At 39.3% G+C, this 16,538-nt stretch overlaps 1 protein-coding gene across 1 annotated transcript in view; it reads left to right on the plus strand.

Annotated features, from left to right (window-relative positions):
- RARS1 (arginyl-tRNA synthetase 1) overlaps nucleotides 1-16,538 on the plus strand; it is a 40,512-nt gene that overhangs the window by 11,610 nt on the left and 12,364 nt on the right. Inside the window, exons 2-11 of the mRNA XM_040444345.1 lie at nucleotides 3,716-3,771; nucleotides 5,649-5,783; nucleotides 7,195-7,383; nucleotides 8,326-8,434; nucleotides 8,981-9,081; nucleotides 9,875-9,996; nucleotides 11,510-11,630; nucleotides 13,680-13,809; nucleotides 14,617-14,721; nucleotides 16,185-16,363. Coding sequence (XP_040300279.1) covers nucleotides 3,727-3,771; nucleotides 5,649-5,783; nucleotides 7,195-7,383; nucleotides 8,326-8,434; nucleotides 8,981-9,081; nucleotides 9,875-9,996; nucleotides 11,510-11,630; nucleotides 13,680-13,809; nucleotides 14,617-14,721; nucleotides 16,185-16,363 — 1,236 coding nt within the window. The 5' untranslated portion in view covers nucleotides 3,716-3,726. The remainder of the gene's footprint in view (nucleotides 1-3,715; nucleotides 3,772-5,648; nucleotides 5,784-7,194; nucleotides 7,384-8,325; nucleotides 8,435-8,980; nucleotides 9,082-9,874; nucleotides 9,997-11,509; nucleotides 11,631-13,679; nucleotides 13,810-14,616; nucleotides 14,722-16,184; nucleotides 16,364-16,538) is intronic.

Below are 16,538 nucleotides of genomic sequence, written 5' to 3' on the forward strand. Positions count from 1 at the left end.
TGCTTTTAGACAACAGGCTTCAGCAATGGAAACTTGATCAAGGCAAAAAGGCCCACAGCAACCACCAGGCTGAATACACACAGGCCCATCAGGGGACCCAACTCAAAATATCCATAGGCCTTAACTGACCAATGGGTTACTTACAACCAGGTACAGTTACCACAAAAGGTAAAATCCCATACATTCTCATACTTTCTCACCTTCTCCCTTTAAATACAGCCCCCCCACTGACCCACTGCCTCATTGCAGACCGTCTCTCCTCTGCTGTCCTGCCCACCACTCCCTTGTGTTATATTCGATAAACTTCTATCACCTTTGTTCTGCCTCTGGTGAACTCTCACCTCCTGCATCACCTGTCCCCACCTGCATTCAGGGGCCCTATCCCATTGGAGAGATGCCGTAGTAACACAGTCACATTCTGAGGCATTAGGGTTTAAGATTTTGACATGAACTGGGGGGGAATGCAATTCAGCCCATAACACCCCCTTTGGAAGACAAAAACTTATACTCTTCCACTACTTATCCAAACCCTCTAATGGCTTCCATTGTGCTTAGAATAAAATTTAAAATGCTGGCTCTGATTTAGAAATACCTATATGCTTCACTTTTGCCAATTTCTCCACTTGGCTCACACCCGATCCCTCTCTTTTCTGTTTTCAGATACATTTAGCTCCTACCTCAGGTCATTTGCATTGGATACCTCTCTGCTTTGAACCTTCCTATTCATTCGATTAGGAAACAGTTTTGGGGCAATGCCCTGTGACAAGCACCACTCCAGAAGAAGGGTCTTTCAAAATGGGCAATATGCACCTTGAGGTGCATTCCAAGGAAGACATTCCAAGGCGCCTGTGGACCTGTATACATCAAGGAAATCCATCTAAAGATCTTGAGTTTTCATATTGTCTTTCCTAAAACTGATTTGCCTACAAATTCAGTTACCCAACTTTTTTTTGTATACTCTCCTGTCCACAAGAAAAGGCATAACACCTCTCCCATTGCTCTTGGTGTAAAATAACAGGAGCTGAACAGGGCACACTTCCAGAATGTATTTCTCCTGAAGGCAAAGCCTTAAGCACCAAGCAAAAGATGCTCCATTAAAAGATAGCCCTTACTTTCTGCTTTATATTGAAGGTGGAGATCTGTTCATCCATTTGTCAATCCACCAGCTCACCCCTCCATGAGTTCATCTTTCCCTCTTAGAATTTAGAAACAAGATGTCATGAGAACACGTATTCACTTTTATTTTCTTTAAAAGAAAATAGGGGTGGCTGGGTGGCTCAGTTGGTTGAGCATCCAACTTCAGCTCAAGTCATGATCTACATTCTGTGGATTCGAGTCCCACATTGGGTTCTGCACTGACAGCACAAAGCCTGCTTCAGATCCTGTCTGCCTCTCTCTCTGCCCCCATGCTCTTTCTCTCTCTCTCTCTCTCAAAAATAAATAAACATTTAAAAATGCTTTTAAAAAATAAAAGTAAAGGTAAACTTATAAGTTAAAAACATTAAGTAAATATTGATGAAGGATTGTGAGGCAGGCTGAGGGCAAAACACAAGCTAGCACGCCCCCACTCTCCCAGGTGGGACATGTGTGATATTCCCTGAACACTTTGGCTACCCCAAAACAAGAAAGGACAAAAAACAAATGGTTAAACTGATAAGTCTCCACCAGTTTACCAGAAAAAGGCAATCCCATCAACAGCCCCCAGTCCAGGAATTCCCTACTGTCTCAATGTTAATGCCTTGCTAGAGGGAAAATAACAACCATAGCTTGACAATAGCCTAGGCTTCCAGTAAGTTTTGGGCATGTGAAAATCTCTTTGGAAACTCCCTCTTGACTTTATCTCCCCTCTCGACTTTGTCTCCCCTGACTCCATAAAATGCTCAACCCCCAGAACCCCAGTGCAGTTCTTTCTGCCCACGGGTTCTGTCCCTGTGGTTTAATAAAATCCTTTATGCACCGAAGATGTCTTCAAGAATTCTTTCTTGGCCATTGGCTCCAGACCCCACAAACCCCCCATCGCCCCAGAACTTCACCTGATATGATTTGAAGTATTTGATTTGACAGAGGACTGGCTTTGCCAATTAATATGGTAACATTCTGGATGGGCTAAATATGCAGCTCTACAGGTTTGATGACAATACATTGAGAACACTTATACAGGAAACATCATGCCAGAAAATACGCCATTACCACTATTGAAAGTTGTGACAGGAGCACCTGGATGGTTCAGTTGGTAAGGCATGTGACTCTTGATCTTGGGGTTGTGAGTTCGAACCCTATGTTGGGTGCAGAGATTACCTTAAAAATAAAATCTTAAAAAGAAAATAAAGTTGTGACAAGCGTTTTCAGATGTCAACTTTAAAAAATCTTTATTGGAGGGGAACCTGGGTGGCTCAGTCAGTTGAGCATCCAACTTCGGCTCAGGTCATGATCTCACAGTTTGTGAGTTTGAGCCCCGTGTCAGGCTCTGTGCTGACAGCTCAGTGCCTGAAGCCTGCTTTGGATTCTGTGTCTCCTTCTCTCTCTGCCCCTCTCCTGCTCACACTATGTCTCTCTCTCAAAAATAAATAAACATAAAAAAAAATTTTTTTAACCTTTATTGGAGAATGAATTTTTAAACACCTTTTATGAGACACAGAAACAAAAAGTTTAGAGACCGCTGCTCTAAGTACTGGGGCCATAGGGAAGAATGAACATTCCCATTCATGTCCCTGTCCTCTCAGCATTTAAGTTCCAGGTTAGCTGTTTAAAATTTTAACTCAAATGAGAGGTCTTTCCTGCCCTGAGTAACTCTATCACATTATCTTTGTTTAAAAAAAAAAAAAAAAAAGCCACAGGCCGCAAATGGTGTCACTTAGGACAAATCGCCAAACCGGAGCTAAATACCTAACCTAATTGCACATTCAACTTCTAGCAGAAATATATTCTTAACGGCTTAGAAATGTTCTGGTCAGAACCAATAAGATAATCAATCTGTCACATGGGTCCTCTCCATCTCCCAAAGGCAGATGATGTAACCCACCTACTAAGACCCTTTCATCTCCAAAGGAAGGTGACCTCACCCCAAATAATCATTTTTCCTGTTTATGATTTCTTTGTCCTATCTTTAAAAACTTTTCTTTTTCTGTAGCCCTTTGGATCTCTCCTTCATTTTAGATAGGACCTGTCTCATTCATGCATCACTTAATAAAGTCAATTAGATCTTCAGACTTTCTTGAATTTTGTCTTTTAACACTTTCCTGCCAATTAAAACTATCTGCGGGAGTTTACTTTTTTGTCTAGCATATCTCTTGAGGACCTTGTCTTATTTCCAGCTTGTGTTCTAGTGCCTGGAATAGTGTCCCCCATGTTAAAGTGCAAAATAAATACTTGTTGAATAAATGAATGGATTGTGTTCATTATGTTCCCATTTCACAGAAGGGAAAACTGATGCCCTTGAGAGACACAGGAACGTGTCTCTGTCTAAATTAATCGAAGCACAGAGCAGCTCTTGCCCAGTTCCTCTCAATTTCTCTGCCCCTGCACCAACATAGGAATCCAAAGGCAACAGCCAGCATTTCTCCACTTGTTGTTCCCGGAGTGTCGCCTGCATCCCACCAGGTGGCAGCAGAGGTGGCGGCACACAGTCAACAGCAAAGCGTGGCGCGGGAAGGAGGGTTTCCGCTTCCGGGAGGAACTGTTCGTTTCCGCTTCCGGCCACTTGGAGTGATTGTAGCTGACGGGAGGATGGAAGGTTTGGTGGCTCAGTGCTCCGCGAGACTGCTGCAGCAGGTAGGACCACATAGGACTAGTAGAAAGGCCTGGAGAGGAAGGACTAGCTCCTGCCCGAACAGCGTCGGGACAGCGGCGGTGATGCGGGACCACTCTGGACCCCTCAGACGTGGGCAACTGTGTCCGGACATCCGGGCCTGTGCTAGATCCGAAGCAAACACCTTCCCAGAGATGTTTCTCGGGCGTGGGAGAGGAAGAACCCATCCTTCTAAGGCCCTTATGACAGTGGCCTCCCGAACCAGCACCCCCGGTGTAGAGGTCCTTGCCCTCTCCTAGAGCCCCCCAAACCAGCGTCTTTGGTGCGCTGGAGCTTAGCGTGTTCAGTACAAGTGCTCCTACTTTCCCACTGTGCCCCTCCTTTCCCGCACACACACGTGCTCTCTCGGGATGCAGGGTGGGGGGAGGGTCAGGCAGAGGGGGTAAGTGGAATAAAAGCAGCAGCCCTTGATCCTGGTTCGCAACTCAGCCGCCGTTCTATGATACTGAGCGAGAGGATTCCTAAAATGCCCAGAGTGGTTAATTTGGTCTCAGCCTTCAGTATTCTTGGGGGAAGAACAGTCACAGCTTATAAAAGTGAAAGTGAGACATTTCCATAACCTTTTATGCTCAGGTAGGGAAGGGTAGTAAGAAAGTGGCTTAAGTACTTTCATCAAATCTCAGGAACTGTTTTATGCTAAACCAGCTATCACAGAATACAAGTTCGTGGAGCAAAATGTCAGGTTCTTTCTGGTTCTGAGCCGTGTATTCTTTGTCAATGTGGGGGTATAAGTACCTTACCTTTGGGTTGTTATAAAGAATTATACAGATGATTTGTTTGTTTTAGAGAGAGAGTGCGAGTGGGGCAGAGAGAATTTTTTTTTGATGTTTATTTTTGAGAGAGTGGGAGAAAGTGGGGGAAGGGCAAAGAGAGGGAGACAGAATCTGAAGCAGGCTCTGAGCTACCATATCAGCAAAGAGCCCAATGTGGGGCTTGAACTCATGAACCGTGAGATCATAACCTGAGCCAGAGTCCCACACTCAACCAACTGAGCTACCCAGGCACCTGGAGAGAATCTTCAGCAGGCCCAGTGCAGCGCCCTGCGCAGAGCTCCATCCCACAAACCTGTGATGAGGACCTCAGCCAGAGTCAAGAGTCAGATGCTTAACCAACTGAGCCATCCAGGTGCCCCAGAGATAGTTTCTGAAAAATGTTTAGCTCAGTGCATGAAACATAGTATATGCTCATTATGGCAACTTGTTTTGCTGTAGTTATCTTCTGGTAAACATTATCAAATTTCAGGTAAGGAATCTCCTCCTTAGTAATTCTGTTAGGTTGGAAGCTTTATTTATTTCCTTCTGAATTTGCATGTTTTTAGGTTTAGGTATTAGAGTAAAAAGCCTGGTCTAGGACATAAGACAAGGGAAATTAAGGGAAAAATTAGGAAGTTACTTTGTCTAAGAAAGGACAAAAGGCAGACACTGGAGCTATTTTAAATGTGACAAAAAGTTTCTTTTTAAAGAAGCCCTAAAGTCCTAAGATTTGGGAATAAAGTCAATTTGGCCACCCTTGAACTTAACTGGTACTGTCACTAAATCAGAGTGGTTTATTGAGACCAAAGACACAGACAGGATGTAAGACAACCCATTATATGCTTAGCACTCCTGTTCCTCTTCTCCAACATACACACTTGATTCTTTCATATACAAGATAATGTGCTAATGTAATCAAAAGCATCAAGGAGGAAAAATCACAACTTATCAAAGGGAAGGCCCTTCATTCCCATCACCTCTACCATGCCCTGCTGAAGAGAGGAAAAGAAATAAGTTTAGGGACAGTCCATCACATTATGGATGTCATCAATCATACTGGACTGAATGAACTGCCTTTTCCTTCATAGGAAAAAGAGATTAAGTCTCTGACTGCTGAAATTGATCGGTTAAAAAACTGCGGCGGTTTAGAAGTTTCTCCAAATTTGGAACAGTTGCGAGAAGAAAATTTAAAATTAAAGTATCGACTAAATATCCTTCGAAGGGTAAGTATTCTGGGTTGTTTTTCATTCTACAGTTTGAGTTATTATACCTTTAAAAAAAAAACTATTATCAAAGATTCAGAAAGTATGCCGTGAGGAATTTGGAGATGTGAGGAAAGAAATCCTGTCTTTTTCCCTGCATTAGACCAGTTAGGACTAAGTTGTTGGTGCAAGTAATGGAGAAGTTGGTGTAGCCTTGTCCTTCCAGGGCCCCCTGAAGTGTTTCATCCTAAATATTTGGCCAGCTTGACATAGGCTTTGAGTAGAGTTGAGACATTTTTTAAACAATTTATGCTGTTGCCTTTTTAAAAAAATCATCTTTTTAAATAATTCTCTATCAAAAGAAAATATAGAATATATCCATAGTCCTTCTCTGCCCTAAGTTGGTTGTTTTACAATTTTATTTTTATAGTTTACAGTGCCATATTTGGTTTCTTTCCACTGATCTAGTAGTGTTTATCAGTTTTGTCAAAAAACTGAGCTTGCTTTAGTTGAGGTTTAAATTTCTTGGCCTGACTCTCAGGTCTGCTGATGACACATCCTGGAGGATGATCTCACCACTATAATTGTTCTCCTGTGTGTGTATACTATTCCAGCCAGACTACACTGGCATTAGATTCTTTTCATTTATCTTAGACTCTGCCCACCTGACTCCTATGAAGTGTTTTTATCACCGGCTTGTGATCTATTCTGCTTGAAATCACTTTGCTTGGAGTCTTCTAAGATCATGTTTCTTTTCCACGGAGTCTTTCCCCCAGATACTTCACCTTTCTAATTACCTCATTCATTCTGATGTGTACTCATTTCTGTATTCATTTCAATTCAAAAGTATTAAATGTCTAATATGTGGCAGAAGATATGAGGAAAAACATACAAAAGAAGTACAGTCTATTCCTTTTTTTTTTTTTTTTTTTTTTAGATTTTATTTTTAATCTCTACACCCAACATGGAGCTCAAACTTACAACCTGGAGATCAAGAGTCACATGCTCCACCAACTGAGCAAGCCAGGCGCCCCAAGTACAGTGTATTCTAATACACATTTCCATCATGCACATTAACTCTAATGTGTAAATAATAGAATGCTGTCAGTGTAATGGGAGGAAGGGCACATTAGTTCTTTCACAAGTGAATGGCAATTGAACACAAGGTACACAAAGAAAAGAAAAGAACAAGCCGTAGATGAATAAAGTACTGTGTGGACACCCATGCACCTTACCTTCTTTCCCTGGGTCACTTTGGTCACATGCTCTGACTTAGAAACACTGCATGGTTGTCCTATTAACGTTTTTCAGCATGTCCCAGATATGAGAACATTGCAAAGTGTCTGTTACCTTCTCAGGACATCTGAAGGTTTCTCAAAATATTTGGGAACATTTTGTATGATGATTTGATATTTTCATTCTTTTCTTACAGAGTCTTCAAGCAGAAAGAACCAGACCAACTAAAAATATGATTAACATCAATAGCCGACTGCAAGAGGTCTTTGGTTGCGCCATTAAGGCTGCATATCCAGATCTGGAAAATCCTCCTCTGATAGTGACACCAAGTCAACAGCCCAAGTTTGGGGACTATCAGTGTAATAGTGCCATGGGTATCTCACAGGTGATTGTGTTATTACAAAGCATTCTTGGTGATTTGATTTTCTTAAGCATTAATTGGCATCATTATTATTTATATAAATAATAGCAAATTATATTCTCAGTGAAAAGAACATTTTCCACAGTTCAGAAAAACTTGAGAATAGGGGTAGTATGTTTTTAATTTTAAAACCACAAATTTGAATATTCAGTTAAATTTTATGTGTATTTTCAATATTTAAGGCTAGTAGTTGATACTCTTGCATTGGTACTTCCTTCCTGTTGTGTCCAGGATTGCTGAGTGTTACTAATGAGTGTTGAAAGGTGAAGGATTAAAAGTTACATTCACCAACCAGTGTTGCCATCAAATAATTTGATGCAGCTCTGGTGTCTTTGAGATGGGCTTACATATTTCATTTTCAGTTAGAGGAATTCCCTATTTTTAATAGCTGCATTGTCTGATGTATTTGTGGTTAATTGCCCCTGGTTTGAGACTTTTTGTTTTCCTTTCTTTGTTAAGTAGGAAGGGTTTTTAAAATCCAGATTTTTTTTTCTAAGTAATTTTGATATGTCTACATTGGGGTTAAGTTTATAAGGGTACTATTTTATTTTCCAGGTTTGATTATTGCACACTTTCCTGATTTGAAAATTCAAAATGTAAATATCCTGGAAACAGGCATCATAACTAAAGACTTTGTTATGTCTTCATAAAAGAGTTCTAGATGTCTGTGGCAGCTCATTTTGAAATGGAGATCATGTGGTTTGGGTACTTTTGTATTCCTCTTGGCACTGTTGATGGCTTGATGCTTTAATCTGTCTGTGTTCAAGATTATATACAAGTCATTGGACTTCTTTGCTTCTGCCTTTTGATGGGTCTTAATGTCATGCATCTCATGCTTTATCAGTTGTGTATTTCCGAGTAAATTTCTGGAACTTGTGTAATGAATCATTTTATATTGTGTTATAGATGCTCAAAACCAAGGAACAGAAAGTTAATCCAAGAGAAATTGCCGAAAACATTACCAAACACCTCCCAGACAATGAATGTGTTGAAAAAGTTGAAATTGCTGGTCCTGGTATGACAGTGTTACCCTTCTTAAGTGGTTGTACTGATGTTGGGTCTTTTTTGAAATAAAGAACCATTTTAAATATAAGTATAGGGTTAAAACCTGTATACCTAACAAAGTGGTAAGAACACCTTGGACTGAGAGGAAACTGATGTTTTAGTCTCGACTTAGCTGCTGGATCTTGGATGAGTTATTTTACCTCCCTGTGACTTAGTGTTTCATTAGCAAAAAGGAGATGGATAATGGCAGATAAGTCTGGGACGAAAGGGCCCTCAATTTTCTGTTAATAGATGAACAAATCATGTACTGAGAATAAAGGGGCCCAGGAGTAAGTAGGAAGCTTTCAGGAGAGTGGTAATGTTTGAAATAGATACTGAAACAGGGAGCTTCCAAGAGGGCCTCAGGTGGTGTTGGAATTCTTAAAAGAGTTTTGCCAGAGCCAGATCAGCACTTTGGAACCAGCATAAATGAAATTGACAAAGTCTTTGGGAGTGAACAATCTCAAGACAGGAAAACAATCTGATTTTTTTTTTCTCTCCTCTTACCGTTCATTAGGTTTTATTAATGTCCACTTAAGGAAGGACTATGTATCACAACAGTTAACCAATCTCCTGGTGAATGGGGTTCAACTACCTCCCCTTGGAGAGAATAAAAAGGTATATATAGTTTTCAGTTGATATGTTAATACCTTAAAGTGAATGCGAAGTGCTGTGACCAGCTTCCACTTTTTCTATTGAGATTTAATCATTAATATTTGAGATTATGAACTTAATGGAAATAGCCTTTCTCCTGGGTCTTGTTTATTATGTGGTTTTTCTTTTCACGTTATTCCACAAGGCATTTGGGGTAGCCAGCTGAGGTTTGGCTGAAATAAGGGATGGATTATTTATATAAATAAATTTTATTCCTTTTCAATTAAAAATGGACAAGTAGAGGGGCGCCTGGGTGGCGCAGTCGGTTAAGCGTCCGACTTCAGCCAGGTCACGATCTCGCGCTCCGTGAGTTCGAGCCCCGCGTCAGGCTCTGGGCTGATGGCTCAGAGCCTGGAGCCTGTTTCCGATTCTGTGTCTCCCTCTCTCTCTGCCCCTCCCCCGTTCATGCTCTCTCTCTGTCCCAAAAATAAATAAACGTTGAAAAAAAAATTAAAAAAAAAAAAAAATGGACAAGTAGATTCACCAGAACCTAACACCCTTGAATTACAACCCAAGCTACTATTTATGTCTGAGTTTACAATTAAATGTTATTAATAAATGTTAGAATAAAATGTCTTATACCCCTTTAAAATTTTTAATTGAAGTATTTGTCATGATGTGAAAATTTAAGATGTATGAGGTATTACTTTGATACACGTATGTATTTTAACGTAATTGCCTTTGTATCTGTATTTATCACATTACATAATAATAGTACAATATTATTGTCTAAAATCTATTTTATTGTCTGTTTCAGGTTATAGTTGATTTCTCCTCTCCCAACATAGCTAAAGAGATGCATGTAGGCCATCTCAGGTCAACTATCATAGGAGAGAGTATGTCCCGCCTCTTTGAATTTGCAGGATATGATGTGCTAAGGTATGAAAAATGTTGCTTGAGAAAGAATCTTTGACTAAATGACTGATTTATGATTCTTTTTTTTTCTTTTCTTTTTTTTTTTAAATTTATTTTGAGACAAAGAGAACTAGGAGGGGAGGGGCAGAGAGAGAATCCCAAGCAGGCTCCATGTTTTTAGCATAGAGCCCAATACAGGGCTTATTCCCACCAACTGTGAGATCGTGACCTGAGCCAGTATCAAAAGTTGGACGCTTAACCAACTGAACCACCCAGGCGCCCCAGTTCTGCTTCTAATCACCCAGTGGGCTTTTTAAATTGTGTCTTGGGACCCTCTGAACTGATAACTTTTAGACTGGGATTGGAACCAAGGAAAAAGCTCCCCATTCATTCCACAGATCTTCTTGAGTACCTCCTGTATCCAAGGGGTTATAGTCTAGTAGGGGGAGAGGTAGGCAAGAAAGAGATCCTGGGCCTGTGGCCATGGTAAGAAATTAGGATTTTATTAAGTATAATGGGAAGCTCTTGAGAGTCATAATTAGGAGAGCAGTGTAATCCAAATAAAGATTAGTCTGACTTCTGTGAAGAAGCTAGGCAAAGAAGGTAGAAATGTAGGTTAGAAAACTATTTTAAAAAGATTGTTTTTAATGTTGTTTGTTTTTGAGAGAGACAGAGTGTGAGTGGGGGAGGGGCAGAGAGAAAGGGAGACAGAATCGGGAACACGCTCCAGGCTCTGAGCTGTCACCACAGAGCCTGGCGCAGGGCTTGAACTCACAAACCGCGAGATCATGACCTGAATCAAAGTCAGACGCTTAACCAACTGAGCCACCCAGGCGCCCCAGAAGACTATTTTTATAATCCATTTATGAGATTATCTGGTGATTTGAGATTAGTGAAAAACAGTGAGGGATGTAAAATGGTTGGATTGACACATTTTGAAGAATTTTGTCCACTGACATTTGAGAACCACTGATCTAAATTACACTAAGATAATTGGTTGAGAAATTAAATTTTCTTTTAAAGTTATTTTTTTTTTCAACATTTATTTATTTTTTGGGACAGAGAGAGACAGAGCATGAACGGGGGAGGGGCAGAGAGAGGGAGACACAGAATCGGAAACAGGCTCCAGGCTCTGAGCCATCAGCCCAGAGCCCGACGCGGGGCTCGAACTCCCGGACCGCGAGATCGTGACCTGGCTGAAGTCAGACGCTTAACCGACTGCGCCACCCAGGCGCCCCGAGAAATTAAATTTTCAGAAAATTTTAATGATCAGCAGTTGGCTCACCTGTCTGTGCCTCAGTTAATTACACAACGGATCATAATCCATCAGTAGGGACTTCATTTACCAAATCCTAGAGGCCTATTATGTGCAGCCTCCCCTGGAGCTTGCAGACCAGTTGAGACAACTGAGTAAACAAGATGTTGCTAAATGTGATGTACTGGCACTTCAATGTTAGTGGTTCCTAATGGAATATAGTTTGTCTAATTTAAGCATGGTTTTCATTTTCAAATGATTTTGTATTCTGACTGATACTAGGTTAAACCATGTGGGAGACTGGGGGACCCAGTTTGGCATGCTCATCGCTCACCTTCAAGATAAATTTCCAGATTACCTAACAATTTCACCTCCAATTGGGGATCTACAAGCCTTTTATAAGGTTAGATATCATTTATTGTTAAAATATTTTCATGTTTACATTAATAATAATTACTACTTTTCTTTAGGGAGTTCTGAATAGTATTTGAAGCTACCGTGGGGTTAAAAGTAAACTCCCTGCCCCTTAACACACCATCTTTGCTTTTTGAATCAGTGTATGTTAAAAATTGAATTCTTGGAGCACCTGGGTGGCTCAGTCGGTTGGGCGTCCGACTTCGGCTCAGGTCACGTTCTCACAGTTCATGGTTTGAGCCCTGCGTCAGGCTCTGTGCTGACAGCTCAGAGCCTGGAGCCTGCTTCGGATTCTGTGTCCCCCTGTCTCTGGCCCTCCCCCACCCATGGTCTGTCTCACTCTGTCTCAAAAATAAATAAACATTAAAAAAAAAATTTTTTTTTTAAAGTTGAATTCAACCACATTACTCACATTACCCTGCCTTTTTCTTTTCAACATTTATTTATTTTTGGGACAGAGAGAGACAGAGCATGAACGGGGGAGGGGCAGAGAGAGAGGGAGACACAGAATCGGAAACAGGCTCCAGGCTCTGAGCCATCAGCCCAGAGCCCGACGGGGGGCTCGAACTCACGGACCGCGAGATCGTGACCTGGTTGAAGTCGGACGCCCAACCGACTGCGCCACCCAGGCGCCCCCCCTACCTTTTTCTTAATGTTTATTTTTGAGAGAGTGTGCGTGCATGTGCCGCAGGCAGAGGAAAGGCAGAGAGTGAGGGAGACAGAATCCCAAGCAAGCTCTGTGCTGTCAGTGCAGAGCCCGATGTGGGACTTAAACTCAAACTGTGAGGTCATGACCTGAGCTGAGATCAAGAGTCAGACACTTAACCAACTGAGCCCCCCAAGCACCCCAGTGTTTGAAGTTTTCTTGATGCTTTTCTCAATTTGGTATGTTGAAAATGTTAAAGTTTAGGTAAAAATAGTTTTTAGAAGGCAATTAGGTTTTTATAAACCGTAATTTTAAATCACTGTAGTCAACTTTCTTTGACTTTGTGATGTCCATATACAGACATTTATTATACCATTTGTGAATGTAATACAATTATTGTATTAATGTTTAGCATTTCATTATCAGCTCTTTTGTGTTACTATATTTTTTGTTGGATTGATGTGCTAAAATTTATGTTAATCCCCATTGTTGGGGTGTTTCTGGAGTACTTTCATCCATTCAGTAAACAACTTTTGAACATGGAAGTTTTTTCTCTTTTTAAAATTATTTTCTTACGATAGACAACTTCTCAAGAACAGGATTACTATGACAAAAAGTAAACATTAAAAGTAAAACAAAAATATTGGTGGGGTTTTGTTTTGTTTTATAGGATGTGTCTCAGTATTTTCTAATGAAAAAATTGAAAACAAAATATTTACCGATGTGAGACTGGTAAATTACATAACTGATGTTATAATCTATTGGAATTTTGTGTTCTGGATATAATGAGGCTAAATTCAAAAGGCACAGTAAAAGAAAAGCCATATATAGTCAGGCTTTGTTAAAACACATAGGCATGTATTTGCAAAGAAATGTCTAGAGTTATGCACCAAAGCATTATCCCTGTTTAGGTTGGGGTGGGATAGACAATTTTTTTTTTTTAATAGTCAATGTGTTTCTTTCAAAATAGAAATAAAACTATGACAGCAATTTTATTTTTAATTACAAAAAAAGTAATTACTCATTCAGAACCACATCCAGGATGGAAAATGGAGCACGGAAAATTCAGCCCACCTGTTAGCTATTCTTTATTACTCTTAAACCATTGCTGTGAAGAATGATTTTATGACTTGGAAAAGTGGAGGTAGCACTGTGGTGAGAATTTTGTATTTTCAAGAAAAATTATTTCAAAGAAATAATAGGGCTCTTTGGCACATTGATTTGTAACTGTACTGTTGGCTTTTGAGAGCATCTGTTCTGTTTCTGTCCAGGTGTTGTAAATTTCCACTTCCTCACTTTTGGTGTTTTTGTTTTAGAAACACTCTGTATCTAGAAATACAAAGCTGGCTCTTTTAACATTACTTTTTTTTTTTTTTTTTTTTTTAAACACAGGAATCCAAGAAAAGATTTGATACTGAGGAGGAATTTAAGAAGCGAGCATACCAATGTGTAGTTCTGCTCCAGAGTAAAAATCCAGATATTATAAAAGCTTGGAAGCTTATCTGTGATGTCTCCCGCCAAGGTGAGTTCTTGGCTTTGTTCATTTCATCCAAAAGATATATTGTATATAGTTTTCTTGAGTCTTTTACTCAATTGACCTTTAATGACGTGTTAAACTTTCAAAGACTGCCAAACGGATTTTTTTCTTCAAATATTTTCTGACACTGAAACAGCTATTAAGAAAGTATATTAAGATAGGCAACTGCAGATTTTATCTTCCTTAGGAGAAAAAAATTAATTGGGAAAACTTCGCAAACAATTTCAGGTTTTCAAGCTTGACAAAGTAATTTTAAGGTCACTTTGAAGAATATATGGATAAGAATAGCCAATAAAAGAATGGTAGTGATAGCTATTTTGCAGCACTAGTTTGTAAAATGTTTTATAATGCTGCCATAGGTAGTATTTGCATCACTGATGCATGGCTAGACAGATAGGTAGATGGAACAATTTAGGAAAAACTATAAGAAAATTCAGTAAATATTAGATCTCCAAAGAGGAAAGTTCTTTTTCTTTGCATTTACATTTTATAAAGGTAGAGTTTTAAAAGGTATACAAGAAGTACATGTTTCTTGTAGAACAAAATGTGGGCAAGGAAAAAGAAAATAAAAATTATAGTTCCACCGACTATTATTTTGATGAGTGTCTTTCCATATTCTTTCCACGTTTTCAAAATGGCAGTATATATATAATGTTCTATATCATACATTTATAATGTGATTAAATTTAACCTTCCAGATGTTGTAGTTAAATAATATATTTTAATGTTAAATGCATGTCTCCTGTTTGTTTAAATTCTTAGACATTTTATTTGGTGAAATTTTTTTCCTAGAGTTTAATAAAATCTATGATGCATTGGACATCTCTTTAATAGAGAGGGGGGAGTCCTTCTATCAAGATAGGATGAATGATATTGTAAAGGAATTCGAAGATAGAGGTAGGCACTTTACTTTTTTTTAACTTCATTATGGAAATTTTCAAATAGGTCAAAGTGGACACAACATTCTCTTTTTCAATCAATAGCTTTTTTTTCAGTCTGCACATTATGTTTGTTTAATATATATCTTACATTCTGTATAGCCAAAGGGCCTCCCACCCCCCATTTTTCTCTTTTGTTATTGAAGAAACTGGGCCATTTGTCTAAGAGTATTTCCCATATAATATTTAACAGTTCCTCCATCTGTATCTTCTAAAGAGGCTTGATTAAATTGTTTGTTTGTTTCTTTCTTTTAAGTTTATTTATTTATTTTGTGAGAGAGAGAGAGAGAGAGAGAGAGAATCCCAAGCAGGCTCTGCACTGTCAGTGCAGATATGGGGCCCAGACTCCCAAAACATAAGAACATGTCCAAAACCAAGAGTCGACGCTTAGCCAAATGAGCCAATCAAGGAGCCCCATGGCTTGATTAAATTCTGGTTTAGGTTTTCTTTTTTTGTTTTTTTTTGTTTGTTTGTTTTGTTTTGTTTATTTGCAAGCATTCCAATAATGTCAGGTTGGCCCTCTTTAGGTTAAGATGGATTAGTGGGCTCAGGTGTTGTCAGCCTGATCTAGCCACAGATTTCCCTGTTAGCCTCTTCCCTGTTGTTTTTAGCAGCTATCGTGATTTTGATGCATTACTTCATTACAGGTTGAAAAATGGTAGTATTCTGTTGTTCTTTCTCTGTTACCTCGAATTCTCCTTTGTAGAATGATGCCTCATAATTATTTTGGTTATCCTGAAGTACAGTTCAAGATAAGTAGTATAAATGCTTGATTCTTTTTAATTATCAATTTCAGAATAATAAATTAGTTTTTTAGCATGTTCCAGATACAACTGAGTTGTTTTTAGCATTATTATAAATGGGGTTTATTCCATTCTACATTTTGAAATCATTTGCCTTTATTATACTTTTTAATAATCATTGACTCATTTTTTGGCTAATGGTAGCTTCCTCAAATTGGCTTTCCTATTTTTTGTCTTTTTCTTGAGCCCTACGGTCTCTCTAGTCTTTGCTAGTTTACTTGCTTTCAGGTACACGACATTCTAGGATTATTGTACATTTCCTGCCTTAGATCTAGAATCAGCCAATCTCGTATCTCCAAGAAAGCCTGGCTCCTTGAGTGGGAAATGGTATTTATTAATCATAATCTGTGGCCTAGGGATTATACTTTTAAGGTAATAAAATTTTAGGGACGTTTTTAGGAGCTAAATGTAGTGAGAATCCAGAAAACTGCCAGGTATCTCACCTCTGCCCTGAGGAAATCATGTGCTGCCCAGACAATAGCTATTTTCCCGGACTCCTAGTAGGTCACAGAAAATAAAATGTGATTTCTTGAGCTCTCTGGTAAATATCTTATAATGGCTCATCCTTTATATTCCTTCAGGGTTCTTTTAATATTATTAATGAAGATTTCTTTCCTAGGATTTGTGCAAGTGGATGATGGCAGAAAGATTGTGTTTGTCCCAGGATGTTCTGTACCATTAACCATAGTAAAATCAGATGGAGGTTACACTTATGATACATCTGACCTGGCTGCTATTAAACAAAGACTATTTGAGGAAAAAGCAGATATGATTATCTATGTAGTGGACAGTGGACAAGTGAGTTTGCAGATTTGTTTATGTTCTTACATGGTCTGATTGGAACTGAGACAGTATGGTGAGGTTTGTGGCATTTAGCACATAGAAGTCTTCCAAAGACTAAAGATCAGAACTTTGCTGTAACAGAGAAAAAACCGGGTTTGGATTTGACCACATCGGAATATATTTCCCAGCT

The sequence above is a fragment of the Herpailurus yagouaroundi genome, unplaced genomic scaffold (genome assembly GCF_014898765.1).
Source record: "Herpailurus yagouaroundi ecotype Mexico unplaced genomic scaffold, PumYag 29, whole genome shotgun sequence".
Lineage (NCBI taxonomy): Eukaryota > Metazoa > Chordata > Mammalia > Carnivora > Felidae > Herpailurus > Herpailurus yagouaroundi.